This window comes from Lepus europaeus, chromosome 10 (genome assembly GCF_033115175.1).
Source record: "Lepus europaeus isolate LE1 chromosome 10, mLepTim1.pri, whole genome shotgun sequence".
Lineage (NCBI taxonomy): Eukaryota > Metazoa > Chordata > Mammalia > Lagomorpha > Leporidae > Lepus > Lepus europaeus.
In genome coordinates, this window is record NC_084836.1 from 76015755 (window position 1) to 76042870 (window position 27116).

The 27116-nt window shown below is 47.6% G+C and overlaps 1 protein-coding gene across 1 annotated transcript in view; it reads left to right on the forward strand.

The window, feature by feature from the left end:
- The window catches only part of NINL (ninein like), a 155021-nt gene that overhangs the window by 59524 nt on the left and 68381 nt on the right, over window positions 1-27116 (forward strand). Inside the window, exons 2-3 of the mRNA XM_062203768.1 lie at window positions 15993-16186; window positions 22127-22223. Coding sequence (XP_062059752.1) covers window positions 16004-16186; window positions 22127-22223 — 280 coding nt within the window. The 5' untranslated portion in view covers window positions 15993-16003. The remainder of the gene's footprint in view (window positions 1-15992; window positions 16187-22126; window positions 22224-27116) is intronic.

A 27116-nucleotide genomic window follows, 5' to 3' on the forward strand; every position in this document is an offset into this window, starting at 1 on the left:
ATCTGCATATGTCTTTGCTTTAATAAGAGTTTAATCCATTTACATTTAGTGTGATCACTGATAAAGATTGATTTATTACAGCAATTTGTCTATTATGCTTTATATATATATTTTCTGTTATTCCTTTGTTTTGATATATAATGTTTTGATGTACTTTTTTTTTAGCTTCACTGCTCAGGAAAAACCTGTCCTTCTGTTATGCTCTTTATTTTTTTTTAACTTTTATTTAATGAATATAAATTTCCAAACTACAGCTTATGGATTACAATGACTTCTCCCCCCATAACTTCCCTCCCACCCGCAGCCCTCCCATCTCCCGCTCCCTCTCCCCTTCATTCACATCAAGATTCATTTTCAATTATCTTTATATACAGAAGATCAATTTAGTATATATTAAGTAAAGATTTCAACAGTTTGCACCCACACAGAAACTCAAAGTGAAAAATACTGTTTGAGTACTAGTTATAGCATTAAATCACAATGTAATGTACTCTTTTAATTTCCTTTATTCTGTATATATTTTAGTTCTTTTCTTAGTGGTTGCATTGGGGGTTACAATTAACACCTTAAATTGATAATCTAATTTGAATAATATATAGTTTCTTTTTTTAAAAGATTTATTTTATTTATTGAAAGACAGAGTTACAGAGAGAGGTAGAGACACAGAGAGAGGTCTTCCATCCACTGGTTCACTCCCCAGATGGCTGCAAGGGCCAGAACTGCATTGATCTGGAGCCAGGAGCTAGGAGCCAGGAGTTTCTTCCGAGTCTCCCATGTGGGTCTAGGGGCCCAAAGACTTGGGCCGTCTTCCACTGCTATCCCAGGCCAGAAAGCTGGATTGGAAGAGGAGCAGCCGGGACTAGAACCGGCGCCCATATAGGGTGCAGGTACTTCAGGCCAGGGCTTTAACCCTCTGTAACACAGCACCGGCCCAATGTGTAGTTTCAATACTAAAAAATACTCTATTCCAATACATCTTCATTATCCTCTTTATTTTGTCACAAATTATATTTATATACATTTAACATAGATTATTATTGACTTTTTTAAAAAGATTTAATTAGTTTTTTTGAAAATCAAATTGAGAGAGAGAGATCTTGCATCCACTGGTTCACTGCCCAAATGGCTGTGAGAGCCAGGGCTGGGCCAGACCAAAGCCAGGAGCCAGGAGCTTCTTCCAGGTCTCCTGTGTAGGTAGCAGAGGCCCAAGCACTTGGGTCATGTTCCGCTGGTTTCCCAGGCCATTAGCAGAGCTAGATTGGAAGTGAAGCAGTTGGGACACAGAAGCAGCGCCCATATAGAATGCTGGGGACACAGCCGGAGTTTTGGCACAAACATCGCCTTTTACATCAGAAAGAAGAAACAAGGAGGTTGCAGGCCAGAAGGACAATAGTGCTGGCTTTTGTGTTTACCTGTCTATCGCCCTTCACCAGGGCTGTTTATCTCTTCACATGGACTCAAATTAGTGTCTGGTGCCCTTTCCTTTCTGCCTTGAACCCAACCTGGCATTTCTTACAGGGCAGGTCTGTCGGTAATGGACTCACTCAGATTTTGTTGATCTGGAAATGCCTTTTATTTCTCCTTCATTCTTGAAGAATAGTTTTGTTAGACACAGAATTCTTGGTTGATAATTATTTCTACCGCCACTTCCTCAGTTGCCTTGTTTCTGGAGGACCAGGTAGCTGTCGGTGTTACCAAGCAGCATTTGTATAAGAAAAACTGCCTGTCTGTTGTTGCTTTCAGAATTCTCTGTCTCTGGGTTTTGAGAGGATGGCTTTGATGTGTCTCAGTATGGATCACTTAGAAATTATCCTGCTTGGAGTCTTTTACCTTCCTGGATCTGTATATGTACATCTTTAATCAGATGTTGAAAGCTCGGGGCCTTTTTTTGGGCAGTTTTTTGTCCTTCCTCTTTTTCCCTTGGAGTCCTATGATATTTTTCCATTCTTGATGGTATCTCACAGAACTTTTACACTCCGTTCAGTTTTCTTTTCTTTTTTTGTTTCTCCTCCTTGGACTCAGTCCTTCTTCTTGCTCCTGGCTCCTGGCTTTGGATGGGCTCAGCTCTAGCAGTTACAGCCATTTGGAGAGTGAACCAGCAGATGGAAGATCTCTCTCTGCCTCTGCCTCTGCCTCTGTCTCTCTGTAACTCTGCCTTTCAAATAAATAAATAAATCTTTTTAAAAAAAAAAAATGACAACTGATTTAACATCCCTGACTCATAATTCCCGTGTCTGGCATTCCTCAGGGTCAGATTTGCTTCCTATCAAATGGCTCTTTCTCTCGAATATGCCGCATATGCCTTACTTGTTGGTAGGTTGTTGTTGTTGAGTGGCATTTTGGAAATTATACTGTGATAACAGTGGAATTCTAATTCCTCCACACCTCAGGGATTGACGATGATACTAATCGAGGACTGCAACTATCTTTTTATGACTTTTCCAAGCCATTTTTTAAACTCATGTAAATCTTTGTGATAGGCACTGAATTGAAATTTCTGATTTTTGCATTCAGCCAGTGGCTTGGCAAAAGGCATTCCTGTCCCCTTGCATCTTCTGATAGACACTTCTGAGGGAAGCTGGTGCAGCTCAGAAAGGCTAAAAGCAAGGCAGGTGTCCGCTCTTGTCCCTCAGGGAACCATCAGACCAACCAAAACGCTCAGCTCTGTTTGTAGGAGGACAAGGGTTCTCTCTGTCCACCCTGGCACAAGCCAAATGCTGGAGGAGTCTGGACTGCTGTTCTGTGGTGTTGCTCAGGAGTGGAAGATGGAAGGTAGCTGGCTCACTAAGGCCCATCTCTTACAAAGATTGGTAGCCTCTTTCATCATGCTACTATGAGTTTCAAAATAGTTGATTCCAGTTGTTCAATGTGGGGTTTTTTTTAAAAAGATTTATTTATTTATTTGAAAGTCAGAGTTACACAGAGAGAGAAGGAGAGGCAGAGAGAGAGAGAGAGGTCTTCTATCCACTGGTTCACTCCCCAGATGGCTGCAACGGCCAGAGCTGTGCCAATCCGAAGCCAGGAGCCAGGAGCTTTTTCCAAGGTCTCCCACATGGGTGCAAGGGTCCAAGGACTCAGACCATCTTCTACTGCTTTCCCAGGCCATACCAGAGAGCTGTATCGGAAGTGGAGCATCCGAGACTCGATCCAGCACCCATATGGGATGCCAGCACTGCAGGCAGAGGCTTTACCCTCTTTGCCACAGTGTCAGCTCCCAAAATGGGTTTGATGGAGGGGCTGGGGACCCCTTGGAGCTTCCTGCCTACTGCTTTGCATGACGCATCATCTCTGTCACAATGGCAGCTGCGAAAACTATGGTTTTGCCAGTTCTGCATTTCTTCTACATTGTTCCTGGCTGTTTCCAGAAGAATAGAATAACTGCTACTTTCTTTACAGTGGAATTTTCTGGATGAACTTAAGCTAGAAGTTGATCTTGGTGCAGTAATACAGAGACTATATCTGTAATCATGACTGTAGACTTAGAAGTGTAGATGGAGCACCTTGTGTGTGTAACTACTTGTATGTGAGCAGTCATGCACTGCATAGCAATGTTTGCCTCACTGATGGGCCACAATACAACCGTTACTCCATATTGGAGTCCAGAGATTTCTGTGATCCATTGATGCAGCTGTCAAGATGTCATTGTGCAATGTGTTACTCACTTATTTGTAATGATGCTTTTGTAACCAAACCTTCTGCTCTGCTATTCTGCATCTGTGTCTCTATCTACCTAAAAGTGTAGGACATGGGGCCAGCACTGTGGTGTAGCGGGTAAAACCACTGCCTGCGGTGCCAGCATCCCATATGGACGCTGGTTCAAGTCCCGGATGCTCCACTACTGATCCAGCTCTCTGCTATGGCCTGGGAAAGCAGTAGAATATGGCCCAAGTCCTTGGGTCCCTGTACCTATGTGGGAGACTCAGAAGAAGCTCCTGGCTCTTGGCTTCCCATCGGCATAGCTTCTGCCATTGTGGCCAGTTGGGGAGTGAACCAGTGGATAGAAGACCTCTCTCTCTCTCTGCCTTTCTTCTCTCTTTGTGTAACTCTGACTTTCAAATAAATAAATAAATATTTCAAAAAAGTGTAGGGCGTGCAATTATGTACAGTACAGAATACTTGGTAATGATGGTAAACAGCCATGTTGTGGGTTTATGGATTTATTGTTGTATTTTTTATGTGAGTGTACTCCATCTGCTTATTAAAAAAAAAAAAAAAACCCTCAGGCAGGAGCTGTCCCAGAAGACGTCATTACTGTGATAGGAGATGACAACTCCATGTCACTGCCCCAAAGACCTCCTAGTGAGGCAAACATGTAGGTGGAAAACAGTGATGCCGATGCTTCTGACCCCGTGTGAGTCTAGGCTAATGGATGTGTTTATGTCTGAGTTTTTCACACACACACACAAAAAAAGTTTAAGGAGTTAAAAAATATAATAGAAAAAAAAAAACTTGTAGAAAAAGTGTAAAATGGAGGAAACTATTTTTTATTTCTTTTTTTATGCTTTTTAAGGATTTATTTATTTGTTTGAAAGAGTTACAGAGAGAGAGAGAGAGAGAGAGAGGGAGGGAGAGAGAGGTCTTCTAGCAACTGGTTCACTTCCCAGTTGGCCGCAATGGCTGTAGCTGAGCTGATCTGAAGCCAGGAGCCCGGAGCTTCTTCTGGGTCTCCCACATGGGTGCAAGAACCCAAGAGCTTGGGCCATCTTCCACTGCTTTCGCAGGCCATAGCAGAGAGCCGGATTGGAAGTGGAGCAGCCGGGACTCGAACCGGCACCCATATGGGATGCCAGCACTGCAGGCAGCGACCTTACCCACTATGCCACAGTGCCAGCACCAATTTTTGCATTCTGTACAGTGTGTTTTTGTTTTATGATAAAGATTATCACAAAAATTGAAAATTAAAAACAAAGTATATAAAGTAAAAAAACCAGAGTTTAGTGCTGTACTATAACTGATTAAGCTGCCACCTGCAGCACAGGCATCCCATATGGGTGTCAGTTTGTGTCCAAGCTGCTGCACTTCTGACCCAGCTCCCTGTTAACACACCTGCAAAAGCAGGGGACAATGGGCCAAATGCTTGGGCCCTGCACCCACATGGGAAACCCAGAGAAGTTCCTGGCTCCTGGCCTCAGTCTGGTCCAGCCCCAACCATTTCAGCCACTGGGGAGTGAACCAGTGGAAGATCTCTGTCTCTCCCTCTCTGTAACTCTGCCTTTCAAATGAATAAATAAATATTTTTTTAATTTTCATAATATCCTAACAAGGTTATTCAGATCAGGAAATAGCCCAGAGAGTAAAGTGAGTTGTCCAAGGTCACGGAACCAGATGCCAGAGTCAGCCCTGCTGTGTGCTAAGATGTCATCTTCAAGAGACCCTAACCCAGTAGGTTTTTTTGGACAGTTTTAAATCTTTCTGTTTTTTTAAGATTTATTTATTTTATTTGAAAGAGTTAGACAGAGAGAGGTTTTCCATCTGCTGGTTTACTCCCTGAATGGCTACAATGGCCGGACGTGAGCCAGTCTGAAGCCAGGAGCTTCTTCTGGGTTTCTCACATGGGTGGCAGGGCCCCAAGCGCTTGGTCCATCTTCCACTTCTTTCCCAGGCACATTAGCAAGGAACTAGATTGGAAGTAGAGCAGCCGGGACTCAAACTGGTGCCCATGTGGCATGCTGGTACTGCAGGCAGAAGCTTAGCCTGTTACGCCACAATGCTGGCCCCAGAGTTTTAAATCTTTGTGATATCTGCTCAAAAGTCTCTAGGAAACAGATGTTAAAATAATAAATTAAATGAGTTATGAGTTTATTTTTACTTTGTTGGAACAAGCACATTAAAAAACATAGCTTCTTAAACATTACTTGATTTTTTTTTAAAAAAGAAAAATCAGCTTCTCAAACTTTATTGCTGAGATCTTTAGAGCTTGTTTTGCAAAATCAATAAATTAGCATACGATTTGGAAAGCAAGGAAAGACCATGCTAGCAGTAATACAGAGCAAGCATCATGGTCAGAACTGTGGACTAGAAATGTTGAAGTTGGCCGTGAACTGAACCGCAGGGCTGTTTAAAGTGGGACCCAGCTGTGCTAGGCAGCACCTTATTTGGTACTGTTCCTGCTCCAGGAGCCCTATGGGTCCCCACACGATCCACACACCCAGGCTGCTTCTGAGAGCACCTTTCTCTGCCATGTCCTCCATACCCGGCACAGATTAAATTCCCTCATTGCTGTGCATAAATTAAATGCAACCCAACACCTAGCTCCTTCGGCCTCCAGAGGGCCACATTGTCCTGCAAGGAGAAAGCCGAAGACAGCTAGCTGCCTCAGGGGCAGTGTCCATTTTGTTTGAGGATAGGGTTTTTCTCTTCTGAATGAAAATGGAATTTTGTTGGTGGGGTTTTAAATTAAGCCTTATAGCATTAGAATAATTACTGAAATTCTACTCATTTCAACTTTATAAAGAAATACATAAAGCTATGAAAAATCCAGGTGTTCTCTTTATGTGGAATATTGCCCCCAGTTTTGCACTCAGCTGCCGGATGCTGGCCAAGTTTGCAGGCGGTTTTCATGTGCAGACATTCTGTGCATGTGTGGAATCCTGAATTCAGTTCGGATGAAGAAGAAACTGAAGAGGCTTTTGAACTGCCCAGGTAAATAGTGTTTATTATTTATAACGAGCCTCTTAGCTGTGAGTCCTGCACCTCAGCACCGGAGTCGTTCTGGGAGCCACACAGGAACCTGCAGGGCTCGGGGGTGATGCAGATGCATGTTGCAGGTAGGCCCTGCCTGAAGCTTCAGAGAAAGATTCCCTGGGCTTCTTTTCTCCTTCCCTTGGGCCTGTGGCAGCTTTATAGGGAAAGGGGTATTCTCATCTCTGCCCTCACCCTGAGGTCTTGGGGCTCTAAAGAGATGCCAGGATTTATGTGTGGCAGGCTGAGTTGATTGCTTTTTTTTTTTAAAAGATTTATTTATTTACTTGAAAGCAGAGTGACACATAAAGTGGGAGAAACACAAAGACAGAGAGAGAGAGAAAGATCTTCCATCTGCTGGTTTATTCACCAAATGGCTGCAGCAGCTGCGGCCAGGCCAGGTCAAAGCCAGGAGACTGGAACTCCGTTCAGATCTCCCATGTGGGTAGCAGGAGCCCAGGTACTTGGGCCGTTCTGCTGCTGCTTTCCCAGGTGCATTAGCAGGGAGCTGGGTTGGAAGTGGAGCAAGTCCAGAGTTGTAAGATGCCCATGCAGGGTGTAAGATGCTGATGTCACAGGTGGCGGCTTCACCTGCTGTGCCACTACCATGGTGCCAGCTATTTGCATTTCTAAGGAGGGAGGGAGGAGTGGTGTGCAGTGAGGCATTTCCGGAAATTGGAGCAGCACCAAGACTCTAAGTGGCCCCTTGTGGGGACGATCATCCTGGCTTCGCTGGTGGTAGAATAAGGAGCAGCAAGGTGAGCAGTGGTTTCCATGGACGAGGTGTTTTCTGTAACTGTTCCCCAACAGCCCACAATGACATGTTTTGGACTACCTTGTTGACAGCCCCCAAGAAGCTCTGATGAGCCAAGAGGCCTCTGGTAGCTGGGTGGGACTCTGCGGCCCTGCCCCTGTAATTGGGGCAAGGGGTGCAGATCAACAGTTTCTCCCTTTATTTAGGACTGTCTTTGCATGGGTCAGGAAGATTCCACTGAACCTCATCTTCAATCTCTTTCCATTGACCTTGGCAACAGGAGCATGGCTGCTCCCTGCACATCTTGCCCAGGTTGTTTGTAACTAACACTACCAGTGTGCACAAAGCCATGCTTTTTTATTTAAAAAAAAATGCATTTATTTATTTGAAAGGTAGTTACAGAGGGAGAGCTTCTATACAATGGTTCACTCCCCCAAATGACAGCAATGGCCGGGGCTTGGCCAAGCCAAAGGCAGGAGTCAGGAACTCCATCCAGGTCTCCCATGTGGGTGACAGGGGCCCAAGTACTTGGGCCATCTTCTTCTGCCTTCCCAGGCACGAGAACAAGGAAATGAATTGGAAGTGGAGCAGCCAGGACTCAACTGATGTTGCTACATGGGATGCCAGGTCCTGCAGCACCACAACACTGGTCCCAGGAAGCCGTGTTCCAAGGAAAAGGTGGTTGGAGAGTCACACTGTGTGGCTTTGGCACTTCCTTAAGGGAAAAGAACCTGGCCCAATCCATTTTAGCAGTTGTCTTGGTGACATTTATCAAGTACCTGCTGGACACAGAAGGGCAGCACTCACGTCATTTGATCAAACACTGCAGGTTCAGCAGGTGCCGACAGGAGCCCCTGTTGGCCAGTGTCTTCTGTCACCTCCCTGGGTCAGGGCCTGAAGCCCACCACCATGCTTCCCCACCCTGCCCAGTGCTGCCCAGTCCTGGCCACTGGGGGTCAGGCTGCATCTGTGCTCAGCAGCTGAGGCCATGCAGGAAGGTACAGCCCACAATCACAGCTGTCCTGCTGGAGACAGACAGGGACCTCGCTGTCTACACCAGCTGGGGCATCGGAGAGAACTCTGGAAAGCATATATTGCTGTAATTCGTGTGCTATATATGGATATGTTGTAACCCATAGACATGAAGACATGTCTTTTTCTTTTTTTCTTTTTTCTTTTTTTTTTTTTTTTTTTTTTTTTTTTTTGACAGGCAGAGTGGATAGTGAGAGAGAGACAGAGAGAAAGGTCTTCCTTTTTGCCATTTTTGCCCTCCAATGGCCGCTGTAGCCGGCACATTGTGCTGATCCGAAGCCAGGAGCCAGGCGCTTCTCCTGGTCTCCCATGCGGGTGCAGGGCCCAAGCACTTGGGCCATCCTCCACTGCCTTCCCGGGCCATAGCAGAGAGCTGGCCTGGAAGAGGAGCAACCGGGATAGAATCCGGCGCCCCAACCAGGACTAGAACCTGGTGTGCCGGCGCTGCAAGGTGGAGGATTAGCCTGTTAAGCCACGGCGCCGGCCAACATGTCTTTTTCAATTAAAATTTTTTTCAGTTAAAAGAAATCTTTTAAAAAGACATGCAATATTAAATTTACCCTCTTAACTGTTTTAAGCATACTGTTTAATCGTGTTAACTGTATCTGCGTCTTTGGGTAATGGATCTCTACTGCCCTTTAATCCTTTCCTTACCCCCAGCTTTATTAAGATATAATAGAGAAACAAAAATCAAAGATACTTGTGGTGTGCAGTGTGATGATGTTTTGATGTATGTATACATTATTTGATATCAAATATGTATGTATGTATATATACATTTGATGTATGTATACATTGATGTATGTATATATTATGATGTATGTATACATTATGAACTGAATAAATAAACCTATTCACAGTTCCATCACCTCAAACACTTAATGTTTTGTGTGCTGTGAGAACATTTAAGATTTACTCTCAGGGCAGGCATTTGGCACAGAGGTTAAGATACCTGCATCCCATATCAAAGTGCCTGGGTTCAAGTCCCACCTCCATTTCCAAAACAGTTTCCTGCAAACACATACCCTGGGAGGCAGCAGGTTGTGGCTCAAGCACTTGAGTCCCTGCCACCCACATGGGAGATGCGTTCCAAGTTGCTGACTTCATCCTGGACTAGCCCTAGCTGTTGAGGGCATTTGGGGCCTGAACCAGCAAATGGAAGACTTCTCTCATTCTCCATGCCATTCAATAAAAATGAAAATAAATTTTAAAACAAGATTCAGTCTCAGCAGTTTTCAAGGGTACAGTGCATATCATGTAGTATACTGTATTGACTGTAGCCATCTTGCTGTACAATAGATTCTGAACTTACTCATCATGTCCAACTGAAACTTTGTACCCTTTAACCAGCATATCTGCATTCCCCGCTCCCCACCGCCCCTGGTAAGCACCATTCTGCCCTCTGCTTCTCTGGGGTCAACTTTTTAGATTTTGCATCCAAGTAAGATCACTAAGAGTACTGTCCTCTAGGTTCATCTGTGTCGTAGCTTGTTTCCAAGTTCCCTTCCTTTTTTTAAAGTCAGAGTTACACAGAGAGAGAAGGAGAGGCAGAGAGAGAGAGAGAGAGAGAGAGAGAGAGAGGTCTTCAGTCCACTGTTTGACTCTCCAGATGGCCACAACGGCTAGAGCTGTGCCGATCCAAAGCCAGGAGCTTCCTCCTGGTCTCCCACGCGGGCGCTGAGGCCCAAGGCCTTGGGCCATCTTCTACTGCTTTTCCAGGCCATAGCAGAGAGCTGTATTGAAAGTGGAGCAACCTGGACTTGAACCAGTGTTTATATGGGATGCCGGCACTGCAGGTGGCAGCTTTACCCTTCAGCGCTGGCCCCAATTTCCTTCCTTTTTAAGGCTAATATTCCACTGTATGTATAAATCACATTTTCTTTATTCATCCATCTGTTGAACACATGGGTTGCTTCCACCTCTTGGCTATTGTGAATAGGACTCCAGGGTTTGCGTTGGCAGAAAGCTAAAATCAGGAACCAGAACCATGTATGGAACCTAGGTGCTCCAATATGGGACACGGATGTCTCAATGTCCACCTGTTAGCATGCTATTCTGTTTCATGACTGTAGTGATTTTCTCTCATCTCTCTTTATGAAAAAAAAAGAAAAGATTTATTTATTTATTTGAAAAATTTACATAGAGAGAGGGATAGAGTGAGAGAAAGAGAGAGCTTCCATCCACTGGTTCACTCTCCAAATGGCCACAACAGCCAGGGCTACACCAGGCTGAAGCCAGGAGCCAGGAGCTTCTTCTGGGTCTGCCACGTGGGTGCAGGGCCCCCAGCATGTGGGCCATCTTCTACTACTTTCCCAGGCACATTAGCAGGGAGCTGGATCAGAAGTGGAACAGTCGGGACTCAAACTGGCGCCCATATGGGATGCCTGCATCGCAGGCAGCTGCTTAGCACACTGAACTAACTGGGCTTTTCCTTGAGGCACAGAGGATTTGTGGTGGTGTGGCCCTGGGCCTCCTCTGCCTTCAGGCCTTGTCCCATGTGTAGCCTGCTCTTGGGCAGCTGGGAGTCTTGTGGAACAGTGCACTTCCACTATCAAGTCCTTATTTTGTGCCACTTCCTGTAAATAAGTGAGAGCTGGGCGGGGCACCCCCAGCTGGCTCTGATGCAGGACTGCCCACAGCTGAGAGTCAGGCTTCTTGGACAGGCTTCTTTTCTTCACTGTTTGGCCTTGGGACACTAGCTCAGCAGTCTTATCAATTCCCCAGCCCACCTGCCCCCAGGGCTTTCTCCTGAGCCCTCCCAAAGGCACGTCCTCCTGGGGATGGTTTCTTTCAAAAAGGTTGTTGGTTCACTCTTGGGACAGAGAAGGAGGAGGAGGAGTGAACAGGGTGTTTTCTGCAGAGGGTTTGTCGGAGAAAACCTGGATTTGCCCAGTGTCTCTCTCTGAAAGAGTATAGTAAATACATCGTGCTTCACCCTGCAACAACAGTGAGTATTTTTTAAAGAATTATTTATATATTTATTTGAAAGGCAGAGTTACAGAGAGAGAGAGAGGGAGAGGTCTTCAATCCACTGGTTCACTCCCCAGATGGCCACAAATGGTTGGGGCTGTACCAGGCTGAAGTTAGGAGCTTGGAATTCCATCCAGGTCTCCCACATGGGTGAAAGGGGCCCAAAGACTCGGGCCATCCTCTGCTGCTTTCCCAGGCACATTAGCAGGGAGCTGGCTCAGAAATGGAGCAGCTGGCCGGCGCCGTGGCTCAACAGGCTAATCCTCCGCCTTGCGGCGCCAGCACACCGGGTTCTAGTCCCGGTCGGGGCACCGATCCTGTCCCGGTTGCCCCTCTTCCAGGCCAGCTCTCTGCTGTGGCCAGGGAGTGCAGTGGAGGATGGCCCAAGTCCTTGGGTCCTGCACCCCATGGGAGACCAGGAGAAGCACCTGGCTCCTGCCATCGGAACAGCGCGGTGCGCCGGCCGCAGCGCGCTACCGCGGCGGCCATTGGAGGGTGAACCAACGGCAAAAGGAAGACCTTTCTCTCTGTCTCTCTCTCACTGTCCACTCTGCCTGTCAAAAAAAAAAAAAAAGAAATGGAGCAGCTGGAACTCAAACCATTGCCTATATGGGATGCTGGTGTCAACAGGCATTGGCTTAACCCACTGCACCACAATGCCAGCTCCAAATGCTTGCTTTTTTTTTTTTTTTTTAAACATGAAGAAGGCATGGAAAGATCTCTTGGATATTATAAGTTTGACCAAAAAAGCAGACTACTGGGACCAGTCCTATGGCACAGCAAGTAAAGCTGCTAGCTGCCTCACTAGCATCCCATATGAGTACCAGTTCAAGTCCTGGCTGCTCCACTTCTGATCTACCTCCCTGCTAATGTGCCTGGGAAAGCAGCAGAAGATGGCCTAAATGCTTGAGCCCCTACCACCCACATGAGAGACCTGGAAGAAGCTCCTGGCTTCAGACTGCCAAGATCTTACTATTGTATACATTTGGGGAGTGAACCAGTGTATGGAAGATTCTCTCTCTCTCTCTCTCTCTCTCTCTACTCCCCCCTCCCTCTCTCTCTCCCTCTCTCCATGTAACTCTGCCTTTCAAGTAAATAAATCTTTTTTTAAAAAAGAAAAAAGCAAACTGCAGAGTAATATGCCTGTTACATAAAGATAACATAGCTTGTGTGTGTTGTGTGGTGTGCGTGGCTGCCTATCTGCCCTGGAGTCTGCCTCTGGGAAGCAGGATTGGAGTGGAAGGACAGGGTCTTGTTGTATTTATTTATTTATTGTTTTATTTATTTATGCACTTCAAATTATTTCAGTTAGTTACAACTAAAGGTAAAACAGAGAAGAAAAAAAATGGAGGAAATTTCAAAACTGCATTTGCCCAGGACCCTGGAGGCGGGTGGTGTGCGCTCTGGGGCGGCAGTCTAGGGGTGTCAGATTGCTCAGCAGTCCAGTCCCCTGCACCCTCCATGCCCGCATCCCTGCCTGGCAGGCTCTGAACTTTCTACTTCCAGATGTTCTTATATCTCTGCTTCCAGCTTATCACAATATGGCATTTGGAGCAGGCATCTGGCACCCCTGCTTGGGATTGCATTGTCTCAGTTTGAATCTGGCTCTGCTTCTGAGTCCAGCTTCCTGCTGATGCTCACTCACACCCAAGAGGGCAGCAGGTGTGGCCCAAGTGCTTGGGTCCCTGCCACGCACATAGGAGACCCAGAATGAGTTCCAGGCTCCTGATTTTGGCCTGGCCCAGAGCCAGCTGTTTGAGGGCATTTGGGAAGTACACCCGCAGATGGAAGATCTCTCTCTCTCTCTCTCTCTCTCTTTCTCTCTCTCTCTCTCCCTCCCTCCATCCCTCCCTCTCTGTCTCTCTCTGCCTTTCAAATAAGTAAAAAAGTACTTAAAACCAACTAAAATTTGCAAATATCAGCATTTCTCTGTAGGTCTCCCAGGAGGACTCTTGTCTACATTAGGGTACAGTATCCTGGTTAGGGAGAAGGAAACATATAGTTTGACAGACGTTGACTTAGGAAAAATGTTGAGTTTCCTTTCTGAATTACTGTTTATGCTTTCCTGTCCGTTTACTGTTTCTAAACAGCTGGAAGGGAGGTGGGTGTTCACAGCTCACCTCGCTTGGCCACCTCAGCTTCTGTGTCCTGTCCAGGAAGAGAAGGCGTAACTTGACTCGCCCATCCAGGTTGCCGGGCAGGTTCCCTGCTGTTTGTACCTGCCTGGGATCAGAGATGGCGGACCAGTCTGTTCATCTGCTTTGTGGACTCTGGCTGGTTTCAGACCCTATAGGTCCGATGAGTTCACCTTCATAGTTAAGACACCATTGTGAAGATTCCACCTAGCATTTATGTTTGTGGTGTTGATTATGTTGTTTTGCTGAGCAAAGTGAAGAGTGTGCAGATTTTCCTGGATTCAGGCCCCTGGTACAAGTCTGACTCAGGCCTTCCTTGTCGTATTTCCTCCTTGTGGAACCGATCCTTAGTTCTGGTGCCTATATAATAAGCTGAGCTATAGGAAATTGCCATTTTTGTGGCTCAGAGTGTTCATATATGGATAGTTTCATATGGTTTACCCTAATATCTTTAGGACCTTCATATATGTCACGTTTCAGTAATGTGTGTCTGCTTATAAAAGTGCAATACTTATAAATTTTGAGAAATATAGATTATAAAATAGATGATAAAAACATTTGATATTGTGAAAACATCCATTGCAGTTTTAATGTCTTTTTGCTTTCCCTTTTTAAAAATATATTTTACTAGGCTGGCGCTGTGGTGTAGTGGGTAAAGCTGCCGCTTGCAGTGCTGGCATCCCATATGGGTACTAGTTCAAGTCCCGGCTGCTTCATCCAGCTCTCTGCTATGTCCTGGAAAAGCAGCAGAAGATGGCCCAAGTCCTTGAGCCCTTGCACTCGTGTGGGAGAACCAGAGAGGCTCCTGGCTCCTGGCTTCAAATCAGCGCAGCTCCAGCCGTTATGGCCATCCATGAACACATGGATGGAACACCTCTCTCTCTCTCTCCCTCTGCCTCTCTGTAACTCTGCCTTTCAAATAAATAAATAAATCTTTAAATATATGTATATATAAATATACATATATACACACATATATTTTACTCCAGAAAGTACACAGGCTTATGATAAAATTGTGATGAGGCGTAGTTGATTTATTATATGTAAAATGACCCATGAACAAGCTGCTCTCACTAGTTTTTATCCTGCCTTGGCATTTACCAAAGACACTTCCCCATGCAGTGGATTACTGAGATGGTTTACTACTCTGTCGTATAAATATCCTGAAATTTTTTAAAAAGATTTATTTATTTATTTATTTATTTATTTGAAAGGCAGAATTACAGAGAGGCACAGAGATAGAAAGAGAGGTCTTCCATCCGCTGGTTCACTCTCCAGATGGCCGCAACAGCTAGAGTTGTGCAGATAAGAAGGCAGGAGCCAGGAGCCTCTTCTGGGTCTCCCACGCGGTGCAGGGGCCCAAGGACTTGAGCCATCTTCTGCTGCTTTCCCAGGCGATAGCAGAGAGCTGGATCTGAAGTAGAGCAGCCAGGACTCGAACCAGCGCCCATATGGGATGCCAGTGCCGCAGGTGGGTGGCTTTACGCACTACACCACAGTACCAGCCCCAGAAATACCCTGTAGCAAGCTATTTTTGTTTTGTTGGGCATTTTAGTTTATTTTCTTTGCTGTCCTTATAGAATAATGCTCTGATAAAGTTGTATCCTGGTTTGCATCTCTGTTTCTCTGAACGTGAAGACTGTCGGAATTCGTGCAAGTGGAACACTAGTTCAGGCAGTGAGAATGTTTTCACATTTCTTGGTCCAGGGAGCCCTGAAGGCTCTCCCTAAAGATACAAACAGTATCTATGTGTAACAGGAGCGTTTTTACACAGCTGTTCATAATTTACTTTTTTCTTTTCGTGGTTAACATCCTCTGTGTATTTTTATTGGAATTACTGGGTTTTTTTCCTTTTTTTTAAAGATTTATTTATTTACTTAAAAGTCAGAGTTTCAGAGAGAGAGGGAGAGTCAGAGGTCTTCATCTGTTGGTTCAGTCTCCAAATGGATGCAATGAGCAAGACTAGGCCAGGCTGAAGTCAGGACCCAGAAGCTTCTTCTGGGTCTCCCGTGTGGGTGCAAGGGCCCAAGCACTTGGGTGCCATGCTCCACTGCTTTCCCAGGAGCATCAGCAGAGAACTGGATGCAAAGTATAGCAGCTGGGACTCAAGCTAGCAACCATATGGGATACTGGCGCTGGAGGCCATGGCTTTAACCCACTGCATCACAGTGCCAGCTGCCGTTGTCTTTATATTGCAAAGAAATTCTGGTTCCTGTCTGCACCCTCTCTGGCTGCTCTGGGCTCTGCTGAGAACACAGGATCTGCCCATCCACACCAGATCCTAAGGGGGCTCTGGATGCCTTCTATGCACGCATGTGCCTTACGGCCTGCATTGCCCCAATGGGGGACGGGGCAAGAGTGTGCCAGGTGTGGCAGGAGGACCGTCTTGATATTTTTCCCTCTTCCTCTTGCCTGCGCAGCCTGCTATGGGATGGATGGAGAAGAGGAGAGCCGCTACGTCTTGCAGCTCAAGGAGCTCTACAGCAGCTGCGACACCACAGGCACAGGCTTCCTGGACCGGGACGAACTGACCCAACTGTGCCGGAAACTGCACCTGGAAAAGCAGCTTCCTGTTCTCCTGCAGACGCTTTTTGGCCAAGACCACTTTGCCAGGGTGAGTACTGGACTCTGCCCTCATCCAGACAGGCACAGGGCTCTGCTGTGGGTCTCAAGGGGGTCTGACAGGGCTCAGGGGGACAGAGGTGCTCGCCAGAGCACAGCTGTTAGGAAGTGGGCTGGTGTTTCTCCCTCCGTGGAATGTCACATCGAAGAAGGAGCTTCCCTGAGGCTGCTTTTGTTTTAGCACAGGAACTTCCAGAAGCTTGTTCTGCAGATGGGGTAGCAGTTTGGACCACAGTAGGGAGGAGAGGGGATTGGTGCGGGTGGGCAGCCTGTGGTTCACAGAAACACAGGCTGGATCTGGGACTGGCGCTGGCTTGGGCCAGCTTCACAGCACCTCGAAGGCAGATCCGCTGTAAAATTCTTCCAGCAGTTGAGCACAGCTGTAACTACTGCTGTAAGAACAAAGGGTTCCTCTCGTGCCGTCTGGCAGATAGAAAATGTGAACTTGGAGGATTCCTTCCTCCGGGAATCCAAAGTCATCAGGAGGGGTGACCTCTAGATTTTAGGCCACAGTCCGCCTGCATGATGGAAGCACTGAGCGTCTCCCTGTCCCTCTTCACCCCTGCGCAGATGTTAGTGTGTTAATGCTGAAAATAGTGCTGTTACCTTGTTGTTCATCTTAACTTTGAAGAAGGAACTTCCTGTCCTCAGGCCTTAATCAAATCCATAACAGGGGGAAAAATCAGCCTGTAAATGTTCCTGAATTGGCTGTTGTGCAGAAAGAAAAGAAAAACAAACCCCTGCCCCCCACATCCCTCAGTGCTGACCGAGGGGGGAATCCAGATGGATCCAGGCCCTGTCAGCCTCTGAGGAGACCTCTGTGCCCACACAGCGGAGCAGAGCTCTGACTCCGGGAAACAGGCCATGCCCTTCCTGTCTCCCTGTTCTCTTCCTGACTTTTTCAAAGTGGGCTTAAGGACAGATGGGTTTTCAATACTGTTCTGGCCCCTCTTGACATCACCTGGAACAATATTTGGGACCTGTGTAAGCAAAAGACACATTTGTAAACCACTGACACTCTTGTTTATTTACTTACAGTAATTTCCAAGCCCCTGGTGGGGAGGTCTGTCCCACAGATCGCTGTGGGATGTTTGTTGTTGGTTTGGGTTTTTTTTTTTTTTAATATTATTTATTTATTTATTTGATTGAAAGGCAGAGTGACAGAGAAAGAGATCTGCTAGCCACTGATTCATGCCCCCAAAGGTCTGCAAAAGTCAGGGCTGGGCCATGCTGAAGTCAGGGACCCAAGAACTCAGGCCGTCTTCCACACTTTCCCAGGCACGTTAGCAAAGAGCTGGATCAGAAGCAGAGCTGCCAGGACTCCAACCAATGCTCCATCATATGGGATGTCAGTGTTGCAAGCTGAGGCTTAACCCACTGTGCTATCATACCAACCCTCGACACTCTTACTTATTGGAGCAATGATATTTTCTTGATATTTTTGACATTCTGGAAAATTCAGACCAAAAGAATAACTTCTGGGCCTATAGCCCTGTAGCAGCCTCAGCTGACTGAATAAACCCTACCATTCCCCAGCCTCTCTTTACGTCATGCTGAGTATTTGCAGAAATGGTAGAAGATTTAGAAACATCAGATTATGATAGGAGAAAAATGATTGATATCTCAGCATCAGCAAAGAGACAGCTTAGGTTACTTGAAATTCTTTGGAGATACTGCCCCTTCTAGGGAGCCTGCAGGCATCTTACAGCACTGTGGGGAAAGATGTTGGAAGATAGACACTTGCAAGCAGTGACAGGAACCTGGCCTTTCCAGCAAGCACTCCCTCCAGGCAGAGCCACATGGGCATCTATCTGGCCTTCTTTCTGCCTGTTCCATGTCCGCTCTGTCTTATTCCCACGAATCTGTTTCCCAAAAGCAAGTCAGCTGCTGGGGAAGCTAAGAGGTTCTGCTGGCATCAGTGCTCCTCAGCCTGACCTGAAGTTTCCCTCTCTTCCCTCCCTGACGTTCCCAGAGGGGCTCCCAGCAGCTGTCCCTGCAGCTCTTCTCTGTGCCCTGTCCCCTCTGTGGTGTGCTCACAGCTGGTGATCTTTCTGTTCAGAGCCCTTCCAGTCCCTGTGCTTTGTCCAGGGCAGAGCTCACTCAGCCCCCGTTTAGGTGGAACATTACTCAGAGGTTTTAGGGAAGCAGGTGTCAAGCCAGAAATATACAGTTGTCCCCACTCTGAAGCAGATGGTGGAGAGTTCAGGAAATCTCAAGGACAATCAAGATGAATCCTTCATCCAGGAGAGTGGATAAGCTTTTCAGTGCAGATTCCGTGTATCCAGTTTCCTTGTTGTAACTAACATTTATATTAAAACAGAAACCCAATTCTCATATTTGAAATAGCAAAGTAATATTTGAAGGCTTTAAGGGTATGCTTGTTTTTAATTCCTATTTCTTGTTAAAGAAATATCAAGCTCTGCTTTTAAGTCAGAAAATTAATGTGACCTAAAACTCGTGTGACGTTCATAGGAAATTTCCATGCCCATTTTATGTAATGTCCTTGTGTGTGGGGGTGTATGTGTATGTGTGTGTATGTGAGCATGTGTTTAAACAAATGGCTAGGATCTTCACCTTGAATCTTTTTTTATTATTATTTTAAAGATGTATTTATTTATTTGAAAGGCAGAGTTACAGAGAGAGACAGACAGAGACAGGGGGAGAGAGAGAGAGGTCTTCCATCCATTGGTTCACTCCCCAAATGGCTGCAACAGCCAGGGGTAGTTTTGGTCAGGCTGAAGCCAGGAGCTAGGAACTTTTTCCAGGTTGCTGGTCTTCCACTACTCCCCAGGTGCATTAGCAGGGAACTGGATCAGAAGTGGAACAGCCAGCCCCAGCTTGAATTTTTAAATTTGAATTGGAGGGGCCAGCACTGTGGCACAGTGGGTAAAGCCACCGCCTTCAGTGCTGGCATCCCATATGGGCACCAGTTTGAATCCCGGCAGCTCCACTCTGATCCAGCTCTCTGCTATGGCCTGGGAAAGCAGCAGAAGATGGCCCAAGCCCTTGGGCCCCTGCATCTGCATGGGAGTCCTGGAAGAAGCTCCTGGCTTCAGATCAGCCCCGGCCACTGCGGACATTTGGGGAGTGAACCAGCAGATTGAAGATCGATCTCTCTCTCTCTCTCTCTCTCTGCCTCTCTGCAACTCTGCAACTCTGCATTTCAAATAAATAAATAAATCTTTTTTAAAAAATTTTGAATTGGAACAAAGAATTCTTTTCTCAATTCTTAACATGTTATTGGAAATAATTTTAAAATTGAAAGTGTCTGTGGATCAAGGGGCCTACCCCTTGGCATTTTCGTGAATGTGCCTGGGCTCATAGGAGGATGTGATGATGGGTCTTAGCAGGCAAACCTCTCCTTCGTGAGCCGTGGAGGGGAGGATTCAGGAAAACATAAGCACAGTCAGAATGGAGTCAGACTCACTCGTCATCACACTGGAGCATTTGGTCCCACTGCGTCTGGGGATGGAAGAACGTTTGTGGATTATTATCCAAGACACGAAGCTGTGATTAGATCAAGCAGAGTGGCTGTTTCATTATGCATCCATGTAGCCCTTTATTATCTGCTGAGCAGCATGCAGATGCCAGGGATGCAAAGATGAAAGGAACACAGCTTCTGTTTTCACATGAAATGAAGTACTTCCCTGACCGAGACAGCAAGATATTGAACACAGCCTTTGCAGTTTGGGGTTGGTTACTAAATTCTCGTGGGTCCATTTGATGACATTTTATGCAGTCCTTAAAAAGCTGCAGGCATCCCGGTAGTGGCAAGTTAGCAAACTCGGGCCAGCTTTCCAGGGAGGGCTACCCAAAGCACTGAACAAGATAATGGCAAGGAACAAAGAAATCAGTGGGAAATTATTAGTACAAAAACCCATGGAAGACAAGTATCCAGAGAGGAAAGCTTAGCATACAAAGTCCTGTTTGCCTTGAGAATATTTTCTGCTCTGAAGTAAGCAGTTATGAAATTGATCTGTGGTCTTAGGGGCCTCAAAAGGCCAGGAGAAAAGAGGAGGATACTGGGAAACTAGAATTAAAAGACAGGTCTAGTGGCCGGCATCATGGTGTAGCAGGTAAATCTACCGCCTGCATTACAGGCATCCCCTATGCCAGTTCAATTCCTGGCTGTTCCACTTCCAATACAGCTTCCAGCTAATGTGCCTGAGAAAGCAGCAAGTGCTTGGGCCCCTACACCCATATGGGAGACCTAGATGAGTATAATAAAAGCCATATCATGTAAATGCTAACCAAAAGAAAGCTGGGTAGTCTTTGCTATAAAGGAGATGAACTTTCAGGTGAAAGTGTTGCTGATGAAAAAGGCTTGGACTTCACCAAGAATAAGTAGGTGCATTCTGTGCACCTGGCAGTGCCTGAATTGGGAACCTGCAGAAGGCACACTGCTAAGGACATGGGCACCACAGTGTTCAAATCAGTATTGTTGTTGTTTTCATTTTATTTGAAAAGCAGAGCAGCAGAGACATGGGGTAGGGAGGGGAGTGCACAAGAAGTGCACGAAGAACATTTACTGCATATACTGAGAGAGAGAGTTTCCATCTGCTGATTCATTCCCAAATGCTTGCAACAGCTGGAGGCCAGAACTCAATCCAGGGCTCCCATGTGGGTAGCAGAGACACCTGTGCTTGAGCCATCTTCTGCTTCCTCCCAGGGTGCACATTGGCAGAAAGCTGGAAGTAGAGCAGAGACCCCCCCCCCCCCCCAAAATGGTCCCAACAGCCAGGGCTGGGCCAGGCCAAAGCCAGGAAACTGGAACTCCATGTGAGCCTTCCACATGGGTAGCAGGGGCCCAAGTACTTGAGCAGTGATCTGGATTGGAAGTGAACCAGCCCTGCAATATAGGATGCATGCATTGCAAGGAGGCAGCTTAACTTGCTGTGTCAAAACACCGGGGCCCAAGTGACGTCTTCACTGCAGTACTGTTTTTGAGAAGTAAAGCATGGGACCAGTGGAAGTGTCCATCAGCAGGAGGGTGGGTTGATTTCACTGTTGCATTTACCCAGTGACCCACTGTACAGTAGTGGAAGTGAACGAACTATGCCTGTGCGTGACGACTTAAATGAGTATCACAGCAGCAATACTGAGTCAAAGCAGCAAGACCGTAAAGAATGTATGCATATGATTCCATTTAGATCCAACTCGAGCCACGTTTGTTAGGGATGCATGCTGATGAGGCATACAGAGGCAAGACAGAGAAAGGAGAAATCAGAGAAGGGGCAGGGGACAGATGAGGAGTGCGTGGTGCTGGGGCCTTGAAATATTGGCAGTGTTCTGTTTCCTGATTTGAGGGGTTGCCCTTTAGGTTTTCTTTATGTGTGGTGATGCTGTGTGCTCATTGTGTCTCTCTGCTCTGCACTGTTTTCTGATTATGTCGTTTGACTTATTTTTTTAAGTTTATTTATTTATTAATTTAAAAGAGTGACAGAGAGGTCGATATTCCATCTACTACTTCACTCCCCAAAATAACCAAAGTGGCCAGGCCTGCACCAGGCTGAATCCAGGAACCAGGTGCTCCATCAGGGTCTCCCACATGGGTGGCAGGGGCCCATGCACTTGGGGCATCCTTTGCCTCTCTCCTAGGCGCATTAGCAGGGAGCTGGATCGAAAGTGGAGCTGCTGGGACTCGAATCTGCACTCCAAGACGGGGTGCCAGCCTCGCAAGCTGCACCTTAATCCACGGCATCACAACACCAGCCCCATACTTCTTTCTTATAAAATTGTTTAATAGTGTTTATTTGGTGGTTGGATTATGATTCATTTACTTTCCTAATGCTCTTCTTTAAAAAAAAAAAAAAAAAAAAAAAAAAAACTAAATATCTCAATGTTCTGAGAACAAAGCCCTAAAAGGTAATGAGTTAAACCTGTGATCCCTTGAAAATAACGCTGTCTTCCTTTAAAACTTAAATCGCCATAGGTCAACTTTGAGGAATTTAAGGAAGGTTTTGTGGCCGTGCTATCGTCAAATGCTGGTGTTGATCCCTCGGATGAAGAAAGCAGTTCTCTAGAATCAGGTGAGAGGATCACCTCGTGTTGAGTTCAGGTTGGCTTTTGGGGTATAACCTAGCAGTTCTGAAAGCTGCGTTCTAGGGGCCAGCACTGTGGCATAGCAAGTAGAGCCTCCACCTGCAATCCTGGCATCCCTTATGGGTACCATTTCAAGACCAGACTGCTCCACTTCTTTTTTTTTCTTTTCTTTTCTTTAAAGATTTATTTATTTATTTGAAAGACAGAGTTACACAGAGAGGCAGAGAGGGGGTGGAAGAGAGAGGTTTTCCATCCACTGGTTCACTCCCCAATTGGCCGCAACGGCCGGAGCTGTGCTGATCTGAAGCCAGAAACCAGGAGCTTCTTCCAGGTCTCCCATGCGGCTGCAGGGGCCCAAGGACTTGGGCCATCTTCCACTGCTTTCCCAGGCCACAGCAGAGAGCTGGATCGGAATTGGAGTAGTTAGGACTCGAACTGGCGCCCATATGGGATGCCAGCACTGCAGATGGCGGCTTGACCTGCTACGCCACAGCACCAGCCCCTGCTCCACTTCTGATTCAACTCTCTGCTATGGCCTAGGAAAGCAATGGAAAATTTCCCAAGTCCTTGGGTCCCTGCACCCATGTAGGAGACCCAGAAGAAACTCCTGGCTTTGGATCGGCCCAGCTCCAGCCATTGTGGCCATCTGGGGAGTGGACCAGCAGATGGGAGACCTCTCTCTCTCTCTCTTGCTCTGCCTCTCAAATAAGTAAATAAATCTTTAAAGAAAAAAAAAAAAGAAGCTGCGTTCTAGCTTCACCATTTGTCAATGCCACGCTGGGGGCACTTGGACAAAACATCTGGGTTTTCCCTTCTTTCAGTTCCTTATCTGTAAGGTAGTGATAAACCATAATAGGTGCTCTGCCTGTAGCACAGGGTCATGAGCCAATGCATATGAGTGAGTGCAAGATTTGAGAATTTTTTTTAAGACTTTATTTATTTGAGTGGTAGAGTTACAGAGAGAGGGAGGACTGAGGTCCCTCATCTGCCGGTTCACTCCCCAAATGGCCACAATGGCCTGAGCTAGGCCAATCCAAAGCCAGGAGCCAGGAGCTTCTTCCAGGTCTACCACACAGGTGCAAAGGCCCAAGGACTTGGGCCATCTTTTACCGCTTTTCCAGGCCATAAGCAGAGAGCTGGGTAGGAAGAAGAGCAGCCGGGGCTTGAACCGGTGCCCATGTGGGATGCCAGCACTGCAGGCAGAGGCTTAGCCTACTTCTCCACAGTGCCGGCTCCTAGATTTGAGAATTAACAGTGTGGCACAGATGGGGCTCTCAGCATGGCAGGCAGGCAGACCCAGGCCGGCCCTGCAATGTAGTTTGTCTCAGACAGTGAGCTTGTGCCTGACAGGAGTCAGTTATAGACTGGGGCTGGTGATGTTCTCAGGGATCAGCCACTCGGCCTTGGTCCAGGTCCCACGTGCAGGGAGAGTGACAGGCTCGGTGGGAGGGCTGGAGAGAGGTCCTCTCATGGGCACATGGATTGTATGGAGAGTGGAGGGTGGTGGCAGGGCACTGTCAGTTGTGACTGTTCCAGGTGACATGTGTGGGCACTTTCCTGTTTTCCCACCAGCTGGCCAGTGCTGCGCAAGGTCCTGGCCAGGAAGGGTTGCGTGGCCAGGGGTGGAGAAGGAAAAAGGGCAGGAGAGCACTGAGCTTTGTGTTTGCTTTAGTAGAGCCCCGTCAGCCCTCCTAGGAGTTCCGTGGCATGGCTGCACCTTTTACTCAGGTGAAGAAACTGAGACCTGGCGTGGGAAGGAACTTACCCCCCAAGCCAGCAGTTAGTAAGCGATTGGTATCTTAATCTGCTGTCTGTTGCTACAATAGAATACTTGAGATGAGTCTCCTTTATAAAGAGAAGAGGTTTGTGTGGGCTCAAGGTTCTGCCAGCTGCAAGTGCGAGATTGGGTGGCTGCATCTAATGAGCACTTCTTGCTGCTTCAGCTGTTGGTGGGAAGCGGAAGGGAAGCAGGCCTGTGCGGAAGACACCAAATACGAGGTGGGGGTCAGTGCTCTGTGACAACTGCGCCCTTGGAAACTAAGCCAGTGCTGGAGAGCCCGCGAGCACTCGTGACAGAGGCGGGAACCCCTTCTCAATGGCTCTGTACTCCCAAGCCAAACACCTCCCAGGATCCCACCTTCCAGCCCAGCCCCAGAGTGAGTTTAGGTGAGAACAGACATTCCAAATCACAGCGGTGGCTGGGATTTCGGTCCTGGTCAGCCAACTGTAAGTCCTTGTGTGTGCATTGCCAGGCCCCACTCCTTCTGCTGGGTGCTGGTGGTCGCCCTCCCACCCACTGCTGGGAGGCTCCGGGACACCTGGAATCACAGTCGGCCCCGAGCGAGTCCTGAGTGGCTTTGTCTCTCATATTCTCTTTAAGACCCACACAGCCACTCACATTCCCGAACTCGTGGGAGTTTGCAACATGATCATGGGTGTCAGAATGCCTTAGAGAAGGAAGGTGACTGGCTTCCACACTGTGCTCTCATACTCCTGCCAGAGAGCACGGGACACTTGCCCTCTGCGTGATGCTTCTGACCTTGAAAGCATCTCCATCCATGGCACATGTTATTGGTTCTTCTGGCGAAACCCTTAGCTGGATTAGAACCAGGCTGTTTCTCACCAGTTTTAACCTTGTCTTGTTTTCTTTCAGATTAGAATTTTTAAAGCTTTCCTCTGTTTTCCTCTCTTTGGTCCCGGGTCCCACCTGAGACACCTCCCCCTCTTGCTAGAGGGCAGGGCTCGCCCCATGCATCTCCAGACACCCATCCACTATCTGAAGGGCTGGCCCTGGGCCGTGGGAATCCACCAAGCTCAGAATGAGCCCTGCCTGGGCCCCCCGAGGTTGCATTTGTTTCAGTTCCCCATGTCCCTGCTCCCCAGCTCGGTCCTTCTTGTCTCACTGTCCTGCCTGCCTCTCCCTGTCCACTGTGCCTATGCTATCCCTTGTCCCCATTCTCTCTGCACTATCTGTCATTGTGATCAGAAGGTGTTCTGGGTGCACAGGGGAGCACCCGTGATAAGACCACGTGCCCTGGGGTTTGAAGAGCGACCCTGCTCCCCTGTCATATTCCTCCCTTTGTTCGAGACCAGTACTGAACACAGAACTAAGTGCATTGGAGTTCTGAGCTTGATCACACTTTTCCACTAATAGATTCACATTGAGGGCACAGGAGGTGTCAGGCTTGCATTGTGGGTGTGCTGCCCCCAAGGTGCTGCACCTCCTGTGCCCTGTGCAGTGGACTGCAGGGACCCTGGGTCCAGGGGACTTAATTAGGGTGCTCCCCACCTGAGAGGAGAGACCCTGTGAAACTGCAGGACCCAATCTCTTTGACCGTTGCCCATTCCTCTGCCATTACAGTCTCTGTCCTGATGAGCCACATAGGTGCTGTTCTCCCCCAAGTTGTGTTTTCCCCGATGGAGGGAGGTGAGGGCTTCTGGACTGCATGAGGAGAATGCTGAGGGGCACATTGTGAAAGAGATATGCAGTTCTGGCGGCTCGTCATTCCACGGCAAGTGCTGACTGGCAGGCGACGAGGACGGAAGGCGGTGATGACACAGCAGCATGAGGCCCATGACATGGCCTCAGTGGGGCCCTGAGTGGGTCAGGATCACCAGCATCTCCCCTGGGTGGGCCTGACCTTGTTGGGGCAGGGTGACTGGGCTCTCCTTTGTACAGGTCTGACCCACATAGGGCTGAGGTGGCCCCCAAGGGTCTCTGTGACTATGGTCCAGGGGGAATATCGTCTCCCTGCGCCCCCAGGGTGTACTACTGCTTCCCACTTGACCAGAGTTTCCCTCTTGTGCACCATGTCCGGGTACCTCCTCTAGCAAAAAGGGAGGAGGAGGTGGCTCCTGTAGGCAGCATCTCGAGTAGGTAACAGCAGGCTTCCTGTATTGATTGTTCGTTCATTTATACTTCCATTTGCTCTTTAGTGAACACCTTCCGCCATTGTTTTGGTTGAACACAGATAAACTTTCTCTTATTCTTTGCTAATCTGGAAACTCTCCCTGCTTTTGCCTGTCTCCTCTGGTGAAACTTTGCTGCACTGGGGTGAGCATTGTCAGCTGCCTTCAGCGCCACACTCACTCCCTGTTTGGCAGGTCCAAGAGCAGGGACACAACCAGAGTGGGGTCCGCTGGAGAGAAAGGGGTAGGCCCAAGTGAGGCACAGCCCAGCCAGGAAGCCGAAAAGCACTTCATGGCAGACGTGTCTTGGACCTCATGCTTGTTAAGGCCAAGAACCACATCATTTCTCTCCTCTGTGCCCTGCACGACTGGTCTATGGCCGCCAACCTTGGGTCCATCAGAAGAGGAGGCTGGGTTGAGCGTGGCTGACCAGAAGCAGCGCAAGGTCCTCACCAGAATTGCCAGAATCCCAACAGACACCGATATCTGCTCTTCCATAACTGAACCAAAATATGCTGCTTTCCTTTATGAATACCCAGGCTCGGGTGTCCTCTGATAGCAACAGGAAATGAACAGAGATCCTTCCAATGCTGAAATCCATACCTGTCCCTGCCCCAGACCTTCAGACTAGCTGTGGGTTTCAGAGACCACCAGACTGTGTGTATGGCCCAAGCCCCCTGAGGTGGGGCCTCCATCAGCTCTCTAGAATGCTGTGCTCTTGGGTTCTCAGAAGGGTACGTTTTGATTTTTTTTTTTTTTTTTTTTTTTTTTTTGCATAGGAAGCTAGGTTCTGTATTAGTCTTTCAGGACACAAACAAAAACAGAAGATGCCTGTGAAAATGTAGGCGGCACCCGGAGTTTAACAGAGAGCTCCAGCTTCCTCAGTCTCCCGCCCCCATTTGCTGCATTCTTCCAGTCCTTTCTGTGTATATAACTCAGCGTGCATGAGGCCAGAGCGCTCTTCAGAGGGC